Source organism: Gossypium hirsutum, chromosome D06 (assembly GCF_007990345.1).
Source record: "Gossypium hirsutum isolate 1008001.06 chromosome D06, Gossypium_hirsutum_v2.1, whole genome shotgun sequence".
In the NCBI taxonomy this organism is placed as follows: Eukaryota; Viridiplantae; Streptophyta; class Magnoliopsida; order Malvales; family Malvaceae; genus Gossypium; species Gossypium hirsutum.
This window is the reverse complement of record NC_053442.1, coordinates 5,653,564-5,677,741: the sequence shown is the minus strand read 5'-3', so window position 1 is coordinate 5,677,741 and position 24,178 is coordinate 5,653,564. Positions and strand designations below refer to the sequence as shown.

Genomic DNA, 24,178 nt, shown 5'->3' with positions numbered 1-24,178 from the left:
GATTCATGTTTTTGTTTTATTGCAACTAGTAAAGAATTCCTGTTATCATCAATTTGGACACTTTGGCTGGAGAAATTTTCATTTCTGAATTGAAGGACTGCAATTATTGTTTATAGTGGTATTCTAGCAATTAGTTAGAAGATGAAGGGCATGTTGATGGTAACCAAGATGAGAACAAACATTTGTCAACATTAATTATTTAATATTAATTATTTCAAATTACATTTTATAGTATCATATATTATGATTTTAATAAATTCATATAAGAATATTAATTATTAAGAATTTTATTAAATTATATATTTTAATTATAATATATTTAATAATAATTATGTTAAATTATCTTTTATAGTATCATATATTATGATTTGAGTAAATTCATATAAGAATATTGATTATTAAGAATTTTATTAAATTATATATTTTAATTATAATATATTTAATAATAATTATGTTTAAATATGATTAAATTATTTATTATTAATATTAATAATCTTATTAAAATTTAAATAACAATAACAATAATCATTTACCAAAACAAATTTATGCTAAGGGTATTCTAGTCATTTTAGTTTTTTCCATTATGCTATTACACCTCTATTCCATTCAACCAAACACAAGATTACTATTACGCCTCTATTCCATTACATTCAACCAAACAGTTGATTTGCTATTACACCTCTATTCCAATACACCTCTAATCCATTACACCTCTAATCCAATACACCTCTAATCCAATACAGCGAACCAAACGTGCCCTAAGTGTTAGAGTGGAGAATCGATGCCAACTCATCTCATCATATCCCAAGCTTGGAAGAAAGTATGGTTCGAATATTTTGGTACTAGCTATGACATGTATAGGTAAAGTCTAGTTGTGAATATAAGTCTTTTGGTGGACCTATTGGTAGAACTTGAAACTCTTTGCTTATTTTATAAACTTAGCCTTAATTAAATGAGTTTATGATGAATTATGTGAATCTTGAGTTTGGAATTGAACTAATATGAATGATTTGTTTATTGAATTGGCCGTATATGATGTTTGAACAGGGTTTTAGGTAATGAAAATTGAAATAATGAAAAATTCATGAAAACAAAGTGCACGTCGCGACGACATAAGATAGTAAGTGACGTCGCAATGTGGAACCCCAATATTGTGACGTTAGCCTGAAACTTTAGAAATTTTACAATTTAGTCCCTGATCAATCTTAGACTATTAAAAGGGATGTCTAAAGCTCGTACAAAATTTAGGCATTTTGACCTGACGATCGGGTCGGGTATGAGGGTGTTACATATCTATACTTATTATTTAAGCTCTTGATTAAGTTGGTCTCACTCTCAATCGGGTTTGAACCCCAAATTAATTACATTAGTAAAATATTAATTTACCACTCAACTAAAGTATTATGTTATTATTTTTGTACAATCTAATTTTATTATGCACATTTTATTACTTCCATCATTTGTTTATATTAATAATATATTTAATTAAGCTAATGTCACAAATTAACTCAAACTGCCTATTTTTTATAATTTTAATATCGTAAATATTTCATGTATTAATTTTAAGTAATATATTAATGCAAGTTTTATACATGCATGCGTAATAATTGTATTTGTAGTATTCTATTATATTCATCATATCACCATACGACTTCAAAAGCTATGGAATCGAAATGCATTGAAAATCAGAGCATGGGATGTGGGTGTGGGTCCACTCCATGCAGAGAAGTTCCCTCTCGACGCTCCAAGTCTCCAATAAAATGTTTAAAAGTGTGCCACATGGTTGCTGACGCTCCCCAACCTCTCTACTTTCTTCTCACCTTCACACTTCAACTGTTTCTCACATGTTCGCTGACGCCATACAAATGAACAAATTTGGTTTAAATCCAGAGTATTCGCATACTTTGCAGAAGTAACAATTTTTTAATTTTCTGTTGTCTGGTTATAAAGTAAAATGCCGGGTTCTCACACCAGAAAAAATGCAAAAAAGAAAGAAAGACTTGGGCAGCAAGCAAAGCCAAATTCAACTCATATTTTGCATGGACCACCGACACAGCAGCCTATAAATTTCCAAGCAATTAGCTCCTCAGATCCTAATCGTAACAAGTCTTGCTTCTCCTCTTCTCAAACCTTAACTACTTCCATGAACAACAAGTATTAATCCTTTCTTTTTGGCGATGGCAACGTATGGAGTTGGTTTAGCAGAAGCTTACGTTATGCGATCTTTACATAAGGAGAAAATGAAGAAGATGGACAAGCAACAGGCGTCAAAGAGTGAGGAGGAGGAGGAGGAGAATAATAACAAAATGGTTTTTGATGATGAAATGAAAATGCCTGCTTCTTGTTTCTCCTGGGTTTCTAAGAAAACCCATTTTGCTAGGGTTTCTGATGCTTCCGGAAAACCAAACGTAGGATGACAAACAGTGTCTTGAGGGCCTTGTTTGTATTTTTATTATATAAGCTTTGGCCAAAGGAAATGCCTTTTAGCCTGTTAAACTAAGGAATTTTAGACAAAGCTTGGGATTGCTTTGCTGGGATTCTTGCTTGTATCAATAAAAGAAAGATACTTGCAAATTTTGCTTATTTATTCTTTTGTACCATAGATTTAGCACATATTAATTCATTTCTAAACTACTAATTTTATGGATTAGTGAAAGGCAGTTACCTTTTAATTTTTAATGACTTAAAAAGAGGATGAAAACCTAATGTCAAAGTAATTAAGGTGAAAGAAAATTATAAATATGATTGTGAAGATGAGATCATACAAAGCATAGCATGTTGGCAATCAAAAATATCTGTTCATGTGATGTGGGCAACTCCACAAGATTAAAAAGTAATACATACTATCATATCACAAGCTAATCCAACTTTTTTCCTTGTGGGGAAGATTTTAACTTTGGGGTGCACGTGCTTCTTGGGGCCTATCACGTGTGTGCCACATAATGTCATGAAAACTCTAATTGACATTTTATATTGGAATATTTGTATATATGTATGTAAATATATCTTGAGGGCCTTAAAGGAGAACAAAGTCATGTGCATAAGGCCACTGAATATGACCCCACAATGACAAATTTCCATGCCACAATTCATGCACTCCTTGCTCCATGAACCAACTTAATCATGCACTCAATAGTCTTTGGCTGCGACTTGTATGCAATTGCAACCATTGAATAGGCTTGTTCTTTCAAAGTTTTATTTAACTGTTGAATACAAAATTTAAAATGACATAAGTGACTTTATTGAAATCCAAATCCACGCTTCAGTTTACTTCTAAATAGTAGACCCATTTTGTAGATAAATTCATGCTCTTAGGCCTTAGCTTTGAGGTATAAGACATTATAGTCTATCTCCAAATTCTCCTCTAGACTACCTTAAATCTAGGCTTTCCTTATAGCACTAAAGGGGACAAGCTAGCATCCATTTTCATAAATGAAGCAACTTTTAGTAGAAATAGGGTTGTGAATTAGATAAATTTAATTAAAAAATATTTAAATTTTATAAAAGTAAAATAAAAAAATTCCGATTCAATTGATTCAATCGATTTAATATTATTTTTTAGATGAATACTTTAACTGATTTCTATTTCAACTAATTTAACCGGTCGATTTAATTTGATTCAAACATCAGTGAATTTTTGAGCGAAAAATAGAACTTGAAAATTTAATATTGTGGATTAAATCATAGTTAAAAAGTTACATGATTCTATCCTTAATAACTTTTACCTTTTTAACTTTATTTTATAAAATAAAGGGAAGTTATAGATAGATTTTAATTCAATGTGCAATGTTATGTTATATATGAATTTTATTTTTGTGCAATATTATACATGCAATTTTAATTAGATTTATTTTTTACAAATCACTAATAACATTATTAAATTAGCACCATTTTATAATGATATATTACATACACAAACAATTATATTAATCCAGTATGAAAATAAATGTGTGAATTCATTTTTTTAAATATGTATAATTGAATCAAAATCAAAGTTTCATGTATACACATGGACCACAATTCAAATTTCATATGTATAATTACACTAAATCAAACTTCATGTATCAAATTACATATTAAATCAAAGTTCGTATATAAATTTAATGTTTATAGAAAAAAAGGGAGAAAACTAAATTAGTGTTGAGCTACAAGGCAGAACATGTGAAGCTACATTTGTAAAATTAAAAGATTAAGACTGCTATTAGATGCACTTTTACCTCCATTTTTGGTTCAATTGTAGCTATATTTGAATCCAAACACACATCTTATCGTTGTTTCTAATTTTACCGCTATAATATTCAATCTCACCGCCATTACTGTTTTTAATATCACCGAAGCTAAACGCACCACCCATCCAAATTAAGCCTAAATATTTTTTTTTGTTATTCTTAAATGCAAAAATTAATATAAAGTCAAAGTTATAAATTGGGAAAGTTTCAAAATAGTTATAAGAAGGAAATAAAAAAAAATTAAATTCCCAACCATATTGAATTATTCAAGGTGGTCCAATGGGGGACTTCAATTCAAGGCATCAAATTGAATTGAATTATTAATGGTCCAGCTGTATCTTAAATGGCAATCACTCATTGGTTATTCAATTGCTAATCCCTCTAATAATAATAAACATATCAAAGATGATTTAATTATGTAACTAAACACTAATTAATTTGATTATTAAATCATAATAAATAATTAGCAAACAAGCTTTGGCGGGATGTCACTTTTCTTACACTAATGCAAATCAAAGCCCTTCTTTTCGAAATCTGAAAACTCCTATTTTACCTGTAAATAAAACCTCCATTTCACCTAATGGCTTCTCTTCTTAACCTTAAAACATTTTTATTATTTCCTTTGCAAAAAAACCCAACATTTCCCCCTTATTTACGCCAACTACGACACACACACACACACTCTCCCAAAAATCCCACCCAACAAAAAGTTTTCTTCAACTTACAAAACACCCACACATCACCAAAAACAACTCATCAATTCAAAAGAATTGTTTTTTTTTTAATAAAAAACCACAACCCTTTCCCTGTCTCTTTCAAATTTTGATTTCATTTTTTGTGGGTTTTTAGTTTCCTCTTATTCATTGTAATTAGTATGAAAAATGGAACCTTCCCTGTAAAGATTTATCTGCTATTTCTTCCAGCTTAAGCACCTACCGATCCGCTACTGGGTACCTAACTTCATTGCTACACGCCATTATTTTATTGATTTTGTTTTTCTTTAGTGTTTAAATGGATTTTAAATGTTAATTTTTTTTACTGGATTATTGTTTCCATGTGCATTTATTGACGTCTTCTCACTTGGGTCGGGTCAGTTTCTTTCTTTTACTGTGACAAATCTGGGTTCTTTTGTTTTTCTTTGATGTTTTCTTAAAAGGAAAGAAAAATAGTGGTATTTTGAGATTTTGTTATAGGTGCTATTCTTTTTTCTTATTTTGGGTGTGGCATTTGGTTTTGGATTCTCTTTTACTCTATTCCTTTTTCCTTTTGTGTCAGTCTTTCTGAAGCTGGACATTTGCATCTTTGTTTCTTTTGAAGTGTGTGAAGTGCCATTTTCTCTTCTTTGCTTCTTTTGTCTTTCTTTTTAGCTTAAAAAATTTGAAATTCACCGTCTTCTATTTCTCAATAAAAAAGGGTTTGGATCCGAGAATTTGAAGCCAGCATTTTGAAGTTTGCTTCTGGGGTTTTGCATTTTTGAAAAATTTTGCCTTCCTTTCAACAAGGTATGGTCGGGAATTAGCGATTTTCTCTAATTTGGCTTTTAGTTCAAATATCCTCTTTACACATTTTTGGATCTTGTGTTGGTTTCTGAAGAAATGGTGAAGTCAATCTCAGTAGATCAGATCATTGAAATAAGCAGAGTTTAAGTCTCCCTCCCCCAACCCCTCTAGATTTTAGCTTGGGGTTTAGTTTAATTTGGGTTTCTGTTTACTAAACATAAACCTTGATCTGAATGGACCTTTTATGTAGTTGGGGGGTTAAAAAAAAATCCTTTTGTTTGCTCTTACATTGTTTTTCTCCTAATTATGTTACTGTCTTGGTGAGGTACACTTCCTCAAGGGATTTTAATCCTTGCAGTAGGCTCTGGATTCCAAACACGATATCCTTGCACTTGAACTAGTTTTAACTGGTCTCAGCTGTCTATATGGAAATGATGATCCTTTTTGGTTTCAGGGGCAGTTTAATCAAAGGGGGGGGATTGGTATGTCAATAGAGCTGGTGATTAATTGATTTGCTGGTAATGTCGAGGATCCCTAAGTGGAAGATCGAGAAGACAAAAATAAAAGTTGTATTTCGGTTACAATTCCATGCTACACATGTAAGTCGCACTTTGCATTTGTGGAAATTTCTGGCACTGTCTTTTCCATTTGAAGTTAATGTCTTATTGAACTCGTTAGACACAAGATCATATTATAAGTTGATGAATTGGCATAATAGAAATTATTTAACAATGAATGTGAACCAATTTGTACAATGTAGCTTGTTAAGGTGAATCAAAACATCAATGACATGCATTGATTGTATAATTTCAGTTATAATGTATGAATTTTCTAAGATGCTCACATAGATTGTGATTTTATCTTTTATCTTACCTCTACCATGCGATTACGATTTCATGTAAATTGCTTGCATTTGTTGGAAGTATGTATTTTCAATGCAAAAGTATTACTTTTGAGTCTTTGGCTCATGTATGTAGTTAGAGAGTTTTAGGCCAACCTTTTCCGCACTTAAAACAATTTATTCCGTTTCCCAAGGAAAAACTAGATCAGGAAGTTTACAAAAATGGGTGTAGATTGTTTGATGCCCAAGAGTTTTAGAAGGTCAACTGCTCAAGAGATTAATTTTTTATGCAGTAGTGTGTTTAGTCTTTTCCAGAACCTGTTGCTTGAATGCAGATTGCATACTGTAACCTATAAAGTACCCACCTATGGGTTCAGTATCATCATATCTATGAGGTTGTCAATTGTTTTGCTCCCGCAATTGTCACATAATGATCTATGTCAAAAGATGTGACAAGATTTTATGTTGACGGTCACAAGATTTTACCATGGAAGCAATTCACCCATTGTGACAACTTATGGAGAGGTATAGAGGGTCAAAGCAAGATTTATGTATGATTTTTATTGATTTAAAGAAATCTGTGGTAAAGTGCTGAGGGCCATTCTTTGGTAGGTTTTGAACAAGAAGGGAGTTCCTCAAATGTACAAAATACGTATGAGGGTGTAGTCATGGATGTAAGAACTTGTGGTGGATTGACAGATGAATTTCTAATCATGATAGGGGTGCAACAAGGATCAATGTCGAGCCATTTTCTCTTTGCCATAGTAGTGAAGAGATGATCAACTAGACTTCTGTTTCTAATCATGAGTTCATACTCTTTATTTCAGTAGTCTATTTGTGATTGTCCATCTTTCATCACTGGAAAGCATAAATTGATGCATCCTTCATCTTGATTGCTGCAATGACCACATGCTATGTATACTTTTCTGAAAAATTCAGATTCCACAAAATGGATGGGATAAACTGTATATATCCTTCATTCCTGCTGATTCTGGTAAAGCAACTGCAAAGACAACCAAAGCAAATGTGAGAAATGGAACTTGCAAATGGGCTGATCCAATCTATGAGACCACGAGGCTTCTCCAAGACATCAAAACTAAACAATTTGATGAGAAACTCTATAAGCTTGTCGTGGCAATGGTAAGATTATAATCCTTACACTCCAATTGCACAACTTAACCCCAAAGACAGACACTCTTAGTATGACCTAAACGTGAATTGCGAATTTCCCAGATCTATAGACAGTTTATTCCGGACCTCTAATTGCAGCAGAACAGATCTTTGTTTTCCGTCTTATTTCAACTGAGTTTAACTGTCTTTCTCCTTAATCTATTTGGCATCAGGGTTCCTCTCGGTCTGGCCTTCTTGGTGAGGCTACGATCAACCTTGCTGATTATGCTGATGCCTCAAAGCCTTCTGTTGTTCCACTGCCACTTATTGGCTGTGATTCTGGAGCTATATTACATGTAAGGACTTTTGCAATTTTCAAAACATTCATGGTGTATTTTTTTTAATTGCTTGTTGGATTTCTTGGGTCATGCATACGGGTAGATGCTAAAATATTTTTGTGTAGCTTCCTCTATAATGTGTGTGGAACTCTTTCATAATTGTTGTTGAAGTTTCTTCTCTGTTACTAGAGACTTGATTTTGTTCTTGTGCCTAAATAATATTTGTATCCAATGACAGGTCACAGTACAACTGCTAACCTCTAAAACTGGTTTCAGGTATTTATTGCAAACATTTAAACTTATTGCTTCAGCTAATTTCAAACTGCTTATCTGTAACTATGCTTGGTCTCAGAGAGTTTGAACAGCAACGGGAACTTAGGGAGAGGGGATTGCAGGTTGGGTCAGACCAGAATGGTCCTGATCAGTCTTCTTCTGGAAAAGTATCAGTTTCTGAGGATATCGTCAACAGTAATACGGTTAAGGTTAAGTCTTTGATTTCTTTTGGATTCCTAGATATTATCATGTGTTCTATATTGTAGTTAAGGTTCTTTGCTTTTGTTTCATACTTCCTTTTTGAGCTTTTTGCACATATACTTACAAAAGCACATTCTTTGTTGGAGATGTATGATTGGTCATAGTTGTTCTTCACTTACTATAATTAAGGCATCTCAACTCTTGAAAAAAATGGTTATTTTAAGGTCTAAGAGATCACTTATTAATGAAAAGTGTTGGCATCTATTTCCTGGTTGAATCCAGAAGAATATTAATCATGGAGATCATGCCAAATTGAGTTTGTTGTTACCAAGAAATTCATTAATATTTCCATAGGTTTTTATGGCTTTGCTGTAGAAACCACCAAAGAGGCTGTGTTGTGAGTCAGTGTGAAAATGTTATTGAGAAGTCAAGATGATTAAATGAGTCTGAAGATGAGTAATATTCATATTATAAAGATCCTCAGCAGTCCCATGCTACAATACCAATATGCAACAAGTACTCGATGTATCTTTAAATATACTTTTTCTTCTTTTTTTTTTGGGGTGAAATTTTGGGTGTTCAAGTTATGTGAAAATCTATATTGTAGGCTCTTCAGTTGTTGCAAGCTTCTTATGAATGAGCAGTACGTGATTTGCTGTTGTCTTCTGTTCTTAGGAGATAATCTAATCTTTTACCTTTTGTTCTGTACATAGGTCAATCCGAGGGTTAGATTTAAAGAAAAATCTAAAGAACACTCATCGCTTGAAGAAGATGTTGGCTTGAATGAAGACTATGGAGACTCAGCTGTTGGGTTTGATGGTTCTTCTAATACATCAGAAAGTTTATATGCAGAGAAGCATGATACTTCCAGTACTCATGAAATTGACAGCATAAAGAGTACAGTCTCTGGTGATTTGACAGGCCTTGGTCATAGCCCTCAGCAAGAGAAAGGAGATCCTTCAGATCATCGGTTTTTGGCACAGGGGACTAACAATTGGGTTCATGGCTGGAGTTCAGACCATTCTGGGGATAATGACTTAACCGTTGTCTACGAAGAAAATAGCAGACTTAGAGGATGCTTGGAAGTGGCAGAGTCATCTATTCAGGAACTTAAGAGGGAAGTAAGCTTGTTACAAAATCATGCTAGTCAAATAGGTGCTGAAACTGAGAAGTTTGCTCAGCAACTTGTCACGGAGATTTCTTCAGGAGAAAGGTTGGAAAAAGAGGTTTCTGCTTTAAAATTAGAGTGCTCGAGGTTGAAAGATGACCTTGAGCGGATGTCGAGTTCTACACTGTGCCCTTCTCTAACCAGCAAAGAAGCCATTAAGAAAGACCAGGATCACTTACTTCAAGACTTAGAGGTCATATTCTCAAAGGGGCTTTTAGTTATGGAAGAAAAGATAAGGGAACTTCAAAACAAGGCATGTCTGAATTACCATGAAAGAGACCAAAGGTTCCTTCAAGCAGACTTGGAGGCATTGTTTGGCATCCTGCAAGATCTCAAACAGGGAACTCAAAAAGAAATTTTTATTCTTAGGTCAGTACCATCCAACAGATGCAACATGAAGAGTACCAGAGAAATGAGTTTAACTAATTCTTTTATACTGGCAACTAGTTTTGATGCAGAACTTTATCAACCAGAACCAGGCATGGTACCTTGTATTACTGTGCCTGGCCTTGTGTCACATGAACCTGATTCTATGAGTACTTCTAATGCAATGAAAAGCAAAATCTTTGAACTTCTGAGAGAGTTGGATGAATCAAAAGCAGAGTGGGAAAGCCTTGCAAAGAAAATGGACCAGATGGAGTGCTACTATGAAGCTCTTGTTCAGGAGCTTGAGGAAAACCAAAGACAGATGATGGCAGAATTGCAGAGTCTCAGAAATGAGCATTCTACTTGCTTGTATAGGGTGCAATCTGCTAACGCTGAGATGGAGGCTATGCGCCAAGATATGAATGAACAAGTCTTGAGATTTGCTGAAGAAAAACAAGATTTGGAATCTCTAAGCAAGGAACTGGAAAGAAGGGCTATTATTGCAGAAGCAGCACTGAAAAGGGCACGCCTTAATTATTCAATTGCGGTGGGCCAGTTGCAAAAGGATCTTGAGCTGCTTTCTTCTCAGGTTATGTCTGTGTTTGAGACAAATGAGAATCTTATCAGGCAAGCTTTTGTAGATTCTTCACAGACAAACTCTCGAGGATACTCAGAGATGGTGCGGAACCATGGGCTGGATTCAGAAGAATTCCAACCCACCAGGCCCTTGCATTCTCAAAATCAGTATGTAGGGGTGAAGAAACAACATTTGGGTGGAGATATTCTTTTAGAAGACTTGAAAAGATCCCTCCATTTGCAGGAAACCCTTTATCAGAAGGTTGAAGAAGAAGTTTGTGAAATGCATTATCAGAATGTATACTTGGATGTGTTTTCAAACACTCTACAAGATACTTTGCTTGAAGCAAGTGATGAAATGAAAACAATGAAAGAGAAAATGGATGAGCTTACATGGAAATTGGAACTTTCTGTTGAGTCCAAGGAGTTATTGATGCAAAGGCTGCAGACAGCTACCGATGATGTTCATTCCCTTAATGAGTACAAGGCTACTTGCATTGCCAAGTATAATGACTTGGCTTTGGAGAAACAAGCTTTGGAAGCAAATGTGGAAAATGTTACCCATGAAAGTCATCTTCTCTCTGAGAAGGTAACTGAACTGGAGTGCCACTTGATGGAGTACCAAAGTTACAAGAGCAAATTTGGTGCCTGTGTCATGGAGAAAACTGAGTTGGCTAATTTATTGAAGGAAGGAACTCTGGAAAATGATAATCTTAGAAACAATAACTCTTCTTTGCAGGATGAGTTGAGAATGATCAAAACTGAGTTTGATGAATTGAACCTTGTGAAGGAAAAGCTGCAAAATACTGTTGACTTTCTGCGAAACAAGTTTCTTAACTTATTGTCATCCTATGGTAAGTTTTTTGATGAACCATCCCTCTCAAGTGACTTGGTTTGTCAGGATAGAGAATCCATGGACTTGACATCTGTCATTGTCGAGGTAGAAGAGGCCCAGAATAATGCATATGAAAAATTTCTTCATCTCTTGGAGGAAAAGAAAGATCTGATGGATGAAAGAGACAAGGCTCAGGTGTCTTTAAGTGCGGTAGAATCAGAGATGGTGCTAATGAAACAGAAGTTTGAACGTGATATACAATCCATGGTTGATAAAATGGATTTGTCCAATGTGGTTGTAGAAAAGCTTCAGTTAGAAATTGAAGCTGTTACTGAAAAGCTCAAGGATAGCTCTGAAGTTGAAACCTATGCACAGCGGCAGAGAGATCTTTTATCTGATCTTCAGCATTTTGAAGCAGAGCTGCAAGAACTTACTTCTAAGAATAAGGAGATTGCTGAAGAACTGTTGGTTTTAGAGTCTGTTAATGAAGATCTGGGAAGCAGTAAGTTGATTGTGGCTGAACTTGTGGAAGAAAACAAAACGTTGGTGCAATCTTTACAGGATAAATCTGAGGAGGCAGCCAAGCTTGCTTTGGAGCTTAATGGTTTGAAAGAAAGTTTGCATTCTGTGCATGATGAGCTGCAAGCAGAAAGAAGCACCAAAAATAATTTAGAGAGTATGGTTACAGACCTTACTTCCCAAATGAATGAGAAGCACCATCAGTTGTTGCAATTTGATCAGCAGAATTCTGAACTGGCCCATCTTAAGCAAATGTTATTGGACCTAGAATCAGAGAAATCTAGAGTTTGCAGTCTTTTACAGCAGTATGATGAGTGCCTCAATAATGCTCGCAAAGAGTCTTCCACTATTACTTCTCTGGAATCTGAGTTGTCTGAAATGCATGAACTTTCAGTAGCTGCAGGTGTTAGCCTCATTTTCTTAAGAACTCAATATGAAACCTGGACCACTGACCTTGTTTGTCAACTTTCCAGCTCTGAAAGACACCTTGGGGAGCTTCAAGAGAAGCATCTTAATTTTGAGAGTATACTTAATGATTGTCTTGCTCGTGAAGCACATTGCATTGAAGAAAATAGAAGATTATCGGTGAGTCTGGACTCCCTAAAATCAGAGTTAGAAGCTTCCATGGCTGAAAACAAGGTGCTTCTAAATAAAAATAGCTCTGCAATATCTGAGCTTCAGGATTACAAAAGTAGGATTGAAAAAATTGAGTTTGCATTCTTTGAGGATAAACATCAGCATGCTCTTGAAGTTGAAAGGCTGAAGCACTTACTAGGTGGTTCCCAAGAAGAGATTGATGATCTGATGATATTGAAGGAAGGACTGGAACTCAATGTCTTAGTACTCAAAGCTAAATTGGATGAACAAAGCACTCAGATAAGCTTACTGGTAGGGCGTAAGGATGAAGTGCTGCTGCTGCAGAATCAGTGTAATGAGCTTTCTCAAAGGCTTTCTGAACAGATTTTGAAGACTGAAGAGTTCAAGAACTTGTCCATTCATTTGAAGGAGCTCAAAGATAAAGCTGATGCGGAGTCCATCCAGGCTCGGGAGAAGAGGGAATCTGAAGCACCACCAACTGCTATGCAAGAGTCCTTACGAATTGCATTTATCAAAGAACAGTATGAAACACGGCTGCAAGAACTAAAGCACCAGTTGGCTATCTCCAAAAAGCATAGTGAGGAAATGCTATGGAAATTACAAGATGCCATTGATGAGATTGAGAATAGAAAGAAATCAGAAGCTTCTCATTTAAAGAAAATTGAAGAACTGGGTGTTAAGATCTTGGAATTGGAGGCTGAGTTACAGTCTTTGGTTTTAGACAAGCGTGAAAAAATGAGGGCTTATGATTTGATGAAAGCTGAATTGGATTGCTCAATGATAAGCCTTGAATGCTGCAAGGAAGAAAAAGAGAAACTTGAAGCTTCTTTGCAAGAATGCAAGGAGGAAAAATCTAGAATCTCAGTTGAACTTAGCATAGTGAAAGAATTGCTTGAGGCATCCACATCAACCATGAATGTTCAGAAGGAAAAAGATGGCAAACTGAAAGATGGTTGCTTCTCTGATGAGCTGGTTGTCAATAATGCTCAAACTAGGGACATTGATCTTAAATATTTGGACCAAGATACTCCAAAAAACTCCAAAGATGCAGATGATGGAAGTGACTGTACAGGTGCACCCACAAATTCGCAACTTGAGCAGGTAACTGTTATAACTTTGCTTGGGATATCTTTCACTATTCTTGATTCAATTGGCAATTTTCAGTTTTTGAATGAACTATATTACTATAATATTTATGTGGCATATGATTCTATTGTGTTGCATATATTTGTTTTTCACTATCTTAGATTTAATGATGTAATTTAAGCATTTAATATGTTGATTATCAACTTAATGTGAATGCTAAGTATGCCTTTCTAAGAAACAAATGAAAATGCATTTGGTCCTAAGGATACAATTGCATTATTTTTACTTTGATGTTATCTAAACCTGTCCACAGGCTAGGCCTTAGGTTTAGTAGCATCGTCAAAGTTGTTAATCTTTAAGGTCTCCCTTTCAGTTCTTCTGATAAGCTATCTTGCATTTTTTGCTTTAGACTGTATGTTAACTGGTTAAAAAGTTTTTTTCGATTTTCAAATTTATCCTATTCCTTTATCAAGAGTCTTGGATGAAGGTTTCTTTGAAGAAAATGTTATCTATTCATTTATCCTTCCTCTACTGTGTGACTCTTCTATTTACATAATGAAATTTCTTTATAGTGATGATTTACTTAATTGTTTATCAGGATCTTGTATCTAATGATACACATGAAGTTCACAATCTGGCACTTGTCAACCAATGCAACTTGCCAAACAGTGATGCAAAGCATCTAGCTTTAATCAATGATCGTTTTAAAGCTCAAAGCTTAAGATCTAGCATGGACCACCTAACTAGTGAGGTATGTTTATTGTCAAAGCATAAGGTGCCAGTTAGTGATGATCTCACTTGAATTCAATTGCAATTTCTTCTTACATTGTTGAGCTGGGGAATCATTACATTTGTGGCATAAAATTTCTTTAGGATAATACCTAGTAATGGTGATTAATTTACTCTTCTTTCTTTTTCTTTTTATGCTTTTAGCTGGAAAGGATGAAAAATGAGAATCTGGTTCTTTCAAAAGATGCTCATCATTTCGACACCAAGTTTCCAGGTTTACAGAAAGAATTAATGCAGTTAGATAAGGTAGATCAATATGGACCTCTTCCATAAAACTTTGATAAAGTAATTCAATCAGGTTCTCACTTTTTGCCCATGCACAGGTGAATGAAGAACTGGGAAGCATATTTCCTATGTTTAATGAATATTCAGAAACTGGAAATGCATTAGAACGAGTACTTGCATTGGAACTTGAGCTTGCGGAGGCACTGCAAACAAAGAAGTCAAGCATCCTTTTTCAGAGGTATACTTGTGTTTTAGAAAATAACACTAGCCTGCTTTTCCGAGACAACCTTTTGATTAAGGGAAACAACTTGCTTTGGCCTTGAAGGTCACTTCAAGAAAATTTCTGTGGCTTGCATGTTTAAAGTACTAACCCTAGCTGAGGAAAGGAAACATCAAAGAATATTTGACATAATATTTTCTTGTGCTGCAGCTCTTTCATGAAACAACACAATGATGAGGAAGCAGTGTTCAAAAGTTTCAGGGACATCAATGAACTGATCAAAGACATGTTGGAGATAAAGGGCAGATATGGAGCTGTAGAGACTGAACTAAAAGAGATGCATGAACGATACTCTCAGCTAAGCCTTCAATTTGCAGAGGTTGAAGGAGAGAGACAAAAACTAATGATGACTCTCAAGAATGTTCGGGCATTGAGGAAAGGTCAAAACTTAATTCGCTCCTCATCAGCTTCTCCTGGGGACCATTCCTGAGCCACAAGAACAAGCATGGCACTGGATGTCCTCAAAATGACCCCTTACAGGATTAAGTTAATGCCTGCTGCTCCTTGTCATTAAATTATTAAATTTCCTAAGACTTCACTGGCTATTAAGCTATTGCAGGGTTCAAGTTTGCCAAGCTTGGTACACAATGTTCAAAAGCACAGCAGCTGTATTTTATGTAAATAAATATAAATTTCCCGGCCTCTGTAACGGGTTTAACAGTATCATAAGGTATAGATAGATGCAACACTTCGACCTTTTTCCCCTGGTCATAGTGATTTAATTCTTCTATTGTATAGTGAAATTCTTTATTGACAGCTATTTTCACTTCATTACTAGCAGCAGTTATTCAATATTTGTGTCACACCTTTCTTCAATCTCTGCTTCCTTTTTCTGCATACCTGCCCTTTTCTTTGTTGATTTTCTGCTTGACCTTGCGTTCTTCACTAGGCTTTTCTCAAGCCTTTCTGGTTTCAATCAACCTTGTTTTAACATGGGAAAGTTCATTGTAATGATGCTAAATCTAAGGTCTACTCTACTCCATGTATAATGGAAAAAAAAAGATCATTGTAAACAATCAAACATGGTTATTCACTGTGCAGGTGACAAGGATTTACATTTTCAACGCAGTATCAACAAAAAAACAAAAAAAATTAATAATTTCTCCTATAAATTTCACTTTTTAATCTTTTTCTGATCCATAATCAACTAAACTTCAAATTGAACACTTCTTGTCTTTTACCCTTTTTTTTTCAGAAGCAACAAAGGAAATGCAAGATATTCCAGTAAAACCAAATCATACTACTTTTTCTGTTTATGTTTCTGCAGCCATCAGAATAAGCCTCAAACATGTAAAGATGAAGGATTGCAATCAGAACAAATCTAACAGGAATGCATTGAAGAAACCAGTATCGGATCTGATTAAGCAGCTACAATATTGTGCATGAACAGCTACTTTTCTTTGGAGAATCATCCTGTTGTTTCTCTGGATAAAATGTGGGGAATTAGTAATTAAGGCACATCAAGCAAAGTTCATAATGCAAATATGGTGCTAAACAACATATATTTGAACCCCGGTTTTCCAATTTCCAACATCTATGGGTGCTCAGAGACAAGAATAGGAAAACAAAGACGGATCATGTGGAAATGAACTAAAAGAACCCTAATTTTTCACCTATAAGCAAAAACTGTGGAACTTTTGGCATGCAGAAGAGGAGGAATAGGATCAAAATGTTAAGGTTACTTATGGAATGATAGCTGCTGAGAGTATATTGAAGAAAATGTTCACCAGGGGGCAACATACTATATTGGTGATTTAGTTGGTCGATTGTAATAATGGTTAAAAGAAGGCATATTGTGTCATATCCCTCAAGCTACTTTCATGTGCAATGAATCAAATAGATATGCTGGGGATTTACCATTGTTTTTGTCTGACAAAGGAAGGCGCAGAACGACATGCATTGTAATTACACCTCCTGGAAGTTCACCAACTGGAAGTGTGGACTCAGCAAGTGTCTTGTTGTTTTCAAGTATCTTTCCAGCATTAATTAGCTTCACATCCTGTATTGTCTTTGGGCAATTTTCTTTGTCTGTGAAACAAAAAAGAGTGATTTCATATGAAAACAGAGGTCGAGTATATACCATATCACAGTGTTATAACCTATGTTACCCGGACTTCTATATGAGTTTGTACACATTAGAACGTTTGTACGAGTGTATAATAATCCTTCAAACATATGAAAAACTACGAAAAACTGAACATATTAGTATTCGATACATATGACACACCATATAGTAACAAAAAGAACACTAGAATTCAGATATAAAGCAAAGTGCAGGAGGGTTAAAAGCAACATATATAGTACCTATATACACTAAAAACTGTGACTGTCTTCATTATAGGAGGCAAAACTGAGTGAAAGACTGTTACTAGTAACTAAGTTTGGTCCAATCATCTAATTCTATATTGAAAATTTAGATTACAAAAAAGAATCTGTGAAACCATAGGCGTAATGGAATGGCAGAGTGGGGCATGCTTTAACTTTTGTCAGCCTCAATTAGAACAGTCAAAATAAGAACAACAGTGTTATTGATCTAAATTCAGGTGCCTTTGAGTTCCAATGGCCTGGATCCAAGAATAGAAAAGGTAAAAAAAGAAAAAAAACCTTCACCCATTTTTTGTCACCTAAGATGAAAAATAGCTATTGTGCAACCATGGAAAAGAGTTGAATCAAATGAACAAATTTGGAAGCATATATTATATTGATGTTGAAACAATGAATAATATATAATTAAACAGGTAAAAAAAATGGAAAAGTTAGGGTAACCTTTAGGCCACTGGGCAAGTATTTTCTCTTTGAGAGATGCAATAGTTGTATCTGGAGTATACTTGGTTGGACCAATATCTGTTCCATCTGCAAGCCTGAATTTGAGTTCCACTAAATCTTCACCGGCCATAGATGAAATCTCTCACCAAATAATCTCTCCTCAAACTCTCATACTAATCTCTAAAACCAAAATCCCAGATTTTTTTTTTGTCAAATAGATTGAATTCAACTGTTCAATATAAAAGCCCTTTTCTTTTTTCTGTGACAACTGAAATTTGCTTTTTGTAAAGGAAAACCAACATTACAGAAGAAGCTATGAATAACCCAGATTTTGTTTGTGCAAAATTCACTGCAAAAAGTTAATTACTTGGAGCTTGAGGAGATTTCAAACTCCAAGAGAGAAAAAAAAAGCAGTATTTTTAGTGATTTAAAATCAATCTAAGAGCTGGATTGATGAGAGAGAGAGAGAGAGAGAGAGAGGGGTTTGCAAATTGAAGAAGAAAGAGGAGAATGAAAGCACCCAAATAGGAACTTTTCGACTGAGATTATTGCCTGAATCTAACCGAAAATCTAATGATATGGAAAGTGACGCATTTTACATTGTCAGTCATGAATAACCCATCTAGTTAAAAGCTCCATTAAAATAATGTATGCAATTTGATGGATACAACAAAATCATCTGTTTGAGTGGGTTGACATGTTTTTTACTCTTACATATTATTCAATTTTTAATTTACAATTACTTGAATTCTAATATAATATTATTTGAAGATTTTTTGGTTGTTTGAGTAAAAGATTCATATTAAGAAAGGAATTTTTTATACCATATAATTATAATTAAAAGTTTAGTATTTATGCACAGTGAAATAGGGCCTTCCAATTATTCTTTTTGAGAATTCAACATGGATAAATTTTATGAGGTGAAGATTTCTGTAGTTAAATTTGTCATAGACATTATCAATGTTGATAAGTTAAATTAAAAAGGGGTTCAAAAGTCAAAAATGGTGGGAGGTGCAATTGGCACCGAAAGAAAAAAAAATAGTTGGCAAGTTGTTTAAAGTTGAAAGGGATAATTGCAATTTTGGTCCCTAATTTTTTAGGCCATTTGCAAGTTAGTCCCTGAACTTCAACTATAAATAGGCCTAACCATTTCTCATTTCAACCATCCCAACCAATCTTTCTCTCTTAGTTTTCTCTCTTCTCCCATTTGAGAATTCTTAAGGAATTCTATTTGTTTGTAATATTTTGGAGATAGTAAAGTTATCATCTGGTGTTAGTGCCCGAGGACGTAGGTATAATTTACCGAACCTCGTTAAAACTCTTGTGTTCTTTCTTGTCCTATTTTTCTTTCAATATTTGAGGGTATAATAGTAGTATTTAATTGTGCTATTAAATTACTATAGAAGGGATATTCTGTCTAAGGAAAGACTTGGTATTTAAGAGATCCATGTGATCCACCTCTCTTCCCTGGGAATTGAACTTTGTGTGATTTTTTAGTACAATAATTTACACGCTTCCGACCCTATTGGAACAACAAGTGGTATCAGAGCCGAAGGTTAATCGTAGTATGCTCTGTGGTTGCAGTTTAAACTGATCTTCCACATCAGAAAAGATTTCCTTAGGTATATTGAAAGATTATGGAGAAAACGGTCGGTGTAGGAGCTTCAACATCGTCCATGTGGACAAGACCGACAATTGCAAATGCAAGATTGGCCGTAGAGATCTTTGATGGCACCGACCATTTTGGTATGTGGCAAAGTGAGGTTCTAGATGCCCTTTTTCAGCAGGGTCTAGACATTGCCATTGATGAAGAGAAACCAGATGATGTACAGGAGAAAGATTGAAAGGCGATCAATCGGTTGGCATGTGGCACAATTCGATCATGCCTTTCTCGAGAGCAGAGGTACGCTTTTTCAAAGGAGACTTCTGCAAATAAGTTGTGGGTGGCACTTGAAGAAAAATTTTTGAAGAAAAACAGTCAAAATAAGCTCCACTTAAAGAAAAGACTGTTTCGCTTCACATACGTCCCAAGTACCACAATGAATGATCACATCACCAAATTTAATCAGTTAGTCACTGATTTGCTGAATATGGATGAGACATTCAAAGATGAAGATTTGGCTTTGATGCTGTTGGGGTCACTTCCTGAGGAGTTTGAGTTCCTAGAAACTACTCTACTTCATGGCAGGAGTGATATATCTCTGAGCGAAGTCTGTGCGGCCTTATACAGTTATGAACAGATAAAGAAGGACAAACAGAAAAACTCAATCAGAGATACAGAAGCTTTAGTAGTCCGAGGTCGTTCATACACTCGGAAGAAAACTCAAAAGGGGAGATCAAAGTCAAAGTCCAGACTCGGGAAAGATGAATGTGCCTTTTGTCATGAGAAAGGCACTGGAAGAAAAATTGTCCAAAGCTGAAGAGTAAGGGAAAAGCTGCTGTAGATGCTTGTGTTGCAAAGCATGATACCAGCGACTCTGAACTATCACTAGTTGCATCATCATCGTCGTTCCACTCAGATGAGTGGATATTGGATTCGGGTTGTACCTATCATATGTCCCCTAACCGGGAGTGGTTCTCTGATTTAGTAGAACTAAATGGAGGAGTTGTTTATATGGGCAATGACAATGCCTGTAAAACTGTTGGGATAGGTTCAATCCAATTAAAGAATCAAGATGGATCAACCAGAGTTCTGACTGATGTTCGGTACGTGCCCAGTTTGAAGAAAAATCTCATCTCATTGGGAGCCTTGGAATCCAATGGTTCAGTTGTTACTATGAGAGATGGGGTTTTGAAAGTGACATCTAGCGCACTTGTGATATTGAAGGGCATCAGGAAAAATAACTTGTATTACTACCAAGGTAGTACAGTTATTGGAGCAGTCGCTGCAGCTTCCGGTAACAAAGAATTGGACTCAATGCAGTTGTGGCATATGAAGTTGGGACATGCCAGCGAAAAATCCTTGCAAATTCTGGCAAAGCAAGGATTGTTGAAAGGTGCAAAGGCTTGCAAATTAAAATTTTGTGAGCACTGTGTTCTGGGAAAGCAAAAGAGAGTGAAATTCGGCACTGCTATCCATAATACAAAAGGTATTTTAGAATATATTCACTCAGATGTGTGGGGGCCTTCCAAAACACCTTCGTTGGGAGGAAAACATTACTTTGTTACTTTTGTTGATGACTTTTCCAGAAGAGTTTGGGTGTATACCATGAAAACTAAAGATGAAGTGCTTGGAGTTTTTCTTAAATAGAAAACTATGATCGAAAACCAGACTGGAAAAAAAATCAAGCGGCTTAGGACGGACAATGGAGGGGAATATAAAAGTGATCCGTTCTTCGATGTGTGCTAAGAGTATGGTATTGTTCGACACTTTACAGTTAGGGATACACCACAACAGAATGGAGTGGCAGAGCGTATGAATCGAACATTGCTGGAGAAAGTTCGATGTATGTTGTCCAATGCTGGGTTGGGCAAGCAATTTTGGGCTGAGGCTGTAACATACGCTGGCCATCTTGTTAATCGTTTGCCATCATCTGCATTAGAAAGAAAAACTCCTATGGAGGTATGGTCTGGAAAACCGGCTACAGATTATGATTCCTTACATGTGTTTGGATCCACTGCATATTACCATGTGAAGGAGTCAAAGTTAGATCCGAGGGCAAAGAAAGCTCTCTTTATGGGAATCACTTCTGGAGTGAAGGGATTTCGTCTTTGGTGCTTAAGCACAAAGAAAATGATCTGTAGCAGAGATGTTACCTTTGATGAATCTGCCACATTGAAAAAGGTAGCAGATAAAGATATTCAGATGAGCAATACTCCACAGCAGGTGGAGTGTACTCCAAAACAGGTGGAGTTTGAGCAGATGGGGATTTGCCCAGTTAATAAGTCTAATTCTCCAGCCACAATGGAGGAATTAGAGGTTGAAGAGGTTCTGACCCAAGAACCACTAAGTACACCAGAACCAGTTGCAGTTGCAAGGCCACGGAGAGAAATTCGTAAACCTGCTCGATTTACTGATATGGTGGCCTACGCCCTTCCCGTTGTTGATGATATTCCTATCACTTATCAAGAAGCAATGCAAAGCTTAGAAAGTGATAAATGGAAAAGCGCCATGGATGAAGAAATACAATCTCTCCGGAAGAACAATACTTGGGAGTTGGCGCAATTACCGAAAGGTAAAAGGGCAATCGGATGCAAGTGGGTATTCGCAAAGAAAGATGGATCTCCTAGCAAGAAGGATATTCGCTACAAGGCAAGATTGGTAGCTAAAGGCTACGCTCAGAAGGAGGGAATTGACTACAATGATGTATTTTCCCCTGTTCTGAAGCATTCCTCCATTAGAATTTTGTTGGCCTTGGTAGCACAGTTGAATTTGGAGCTAGCTCAACTTGATGTTAAGACGGCTTTCTTGCATGGTGAGTTAGAAGAGGAGATCTATATGACTCAGCCAGAAGGATACACAGATGCTGGTGGTAGAAATTGGGTTTGTAAGCTTAACAAATCGCTATATGGATTGAAGCAATCCCCGAGGCAGTGGTACAAGCGATTTGATAGCTTTATGAGAAGGCAGAAGTACACAAGAAGCAAATATGACAATTGTGTATATTTGCAGAAGCTGCATGACGGATCTTTCATTTATCTACTCTTGTATGTTGATGATATGTTAATCGCTTCGAAGAGCCAAAATGAGATAGATAAGCTGAAGGCTCAGTTGAATCAAGAGTTCGAGATGAAAGATCTAGGTGAGGCCAAGAAGATTCTCGGCATGGAGATAAGTAGAGATAGACAGAGAGGCAAGCTTTGTTTGAATCAGAAGCAATATCTGAAAAAGGTATTACAATGTTTTGGTGTAAATGAAAACACAAAACATGTAAGTACCCCACTTGCTTCTCATTTGAAACTTAGTGCTCAATTATCTCCGAAAACTGAAGAAGAAAGAGAATATATGGCGAAAGTCCCATATGCTAATGCAGTTGGGAGTTTGATGTATGCGATGGTGTGTACGAGGCCTGACATTTCACAAGCTGTTGGAGTTGTGAGCAGGTATATGCATGATCCTGGAAAAGGACATTGGCAAGCTGTGAAATGGATTCTACGGTATCTTCGAAAAACCGTAGATGTTGGTTTAATTTTTGAACAGGATGAAGCACTTGGTCAGTTTGTAGTTGGATATGTTGATTCTGACTTTGCTGGTGATTTAGATAAACGTCGTTCAACTACGGGGTATCTGTTTACTCTTGCGAAAGCCCCAGTGAGTTGGAAGTCTACCTTACAGTCTACAGTAGTTGTGTCTACTACAGAGGCAGAATATATGGCAGTTACAGAAGCTGTTAAGGAGGCTATTTAGCTTAATGGATTATTGAAAGACTTGGGAGTTGTTCAAAGTCACATTAGTCTATATTGTGACAGTCAGAGCGCTATTCATTTAGCGCAAAATCAAGTCTATCATTCAAGAACCAAGCATATCGACGTAAGATATCACTTTGTGCGGGAAGTCTTTGAAAAAGGAAAAATTCTACTTGAGAAGATTCCGACAACAGATAATCCCGCAGATATGATGACCAAGGTGGTAACAACAATCAAGTTTAATCATTGTTTGAACTTGATTAACATCCTGAGAATTTGAGCACCTTTAGGTGTATGGCGCTCGAGAGCGCATTTGGAGGCACTACAAAAGATAGCTTTATCGAATTTGGGGAGTTGAAGGAAGTGTGTGAAGATGTGATTATCCTAATCAAATCTTCAAGGTGGAGATTGTTGATAAGTTAAATTAAAAAGGGGTTGAAAAGTCAAAAATGGTGGGAGGTGCAATTGGCACCGAAAGAAAAAAAATAGTTGGCAAGTTGTTTAAAGTTGAAAGGGATAATTGCAATTTTGGTCCCTAATTTTTTAGGCCATTTGCAAGTTAGTCCCTGAACTTCAACTATAAATAGGCCTAACCATTTCTCATTTCAACCATCCCAACCAATCTTTCTCTCTTAGTTTTCTCTCTTCTCCCATTTGAGAATTCTTAAGGAATTCTATTTGTTTGTAATATTTTGGAGATAGTAAAGTTATCATCTGGTGTTAGTGCCCGAGGACGTAGGTATAATTTACCGAACCTCGTTAAAACTCTTGTGTTCTTTCTTGTCCTATTTTTCTTTCAATATTTGAGGGTATAATAGTAGTATTTAATTGTGCTATTAAATTACTATAGAAGGGATATTCTGTCTAAGGAAAGACTTGGTATTTAAGAGATCCATGTGATCCACCTCTCTTCCGTGGGAATTGAACTTTGTGTGATTTTTTAGTACAATAATTTACACGCTTCCGACCCTATTGGAACAACAATCAACCCAATAGAGGAGAGTTATTTATTAACTCTGAAAGTTTTAAAAATTAATTAAAGATACATCAATAATTTCATCTTACCACTGCCATTGTCAGGTTGCTTTGACAACAAAATTTGATCAATTAATTGAACTGCCAAATCCATTGCAT

General features: G+C 35.6%; 2 protein-coding genes across 8 annotated transcripts; one reads left to right on the top strand and one right to left on the bottom strand.

Moving 5' to 3' along the window:
* Positions 1 to 4,716: 4,716 nt before the first annotated feature.
* Positions 4,717 to 15,724, top strand: LOC107901436 (protein Daple). Of its 7 annotated transcripts, none has more exons than XM_016827450.2 (12): positions 4,717 to 5,179; positions 5,643 to 5,731; positions 6,183 to 6,327; positions 7,509 to 7,709; positions 7,913 to 8,035; positions 8,256 to 8,293; positions 8,370 to 8,499; positions 9,205 to 13,653; positions 14,237 to 14,389; positions 14,572 to 14,673; positions 14,751 to 14,890; positions 15,083 to 15,724. In XM_016827450.2, exons 3-12 carry the CDS (start codon positions 6,250 to 6,252, stop codon positions 15,360 to 15,362), a joined length of 5,694 nt encoding a protein of 1,897 aa, XP_016682939.2. In that variant the 5' UTR covers positions 4,717 to 5,179; positions 5,643 to 5,731; positions 6,183 to 6,249; the 3' UTR covers positions 15,363 to 15,724. The 7 variants fall into 7 exon arrangements, with proteins under 7 accessions (XP_016682939.2, XP_016682940.2, XP_040951075.1 ...); XM_041095141.1 differs by having other exon boundaries at positions 4,859 to 5,179; positions 6,189 to 6,327; XM_041095139.1 differs by lacking the exon at positions 4,717 to 5,179 and adding an exon at positions 5,453 to 5,545.
* Positions 15,725 to 15,941: 217 nt separating this feature from the next.
* On the bottom strand, positions 15,942 to 18,307 carry LOC107901438 (membrane-anchored ubiquitin-fold protein 6). Its single transcript, XM_016827454.2, has 3 exons — positions 17,699 to 18,307; positions 16,790 to 16,960; positions 15,942 to 16,356 (listed from the first exon to the last, which is right to left on the bottom strand). Exons 1-3 carry the CDS (start codon positions 17,826 to 17,828, stop codon positions 16,301 to 16,303), a joined length of 357 nt encoding a protein of 118 aa, XP_016682943.1. The 5' UTR covers positions 17,829 to 18,307; the 3' UTR covers positions 15,942 to 16,300.
* Between the last annotated feature and the right edge of the window lie 5,871 nt (positions 18,308 to 24,178).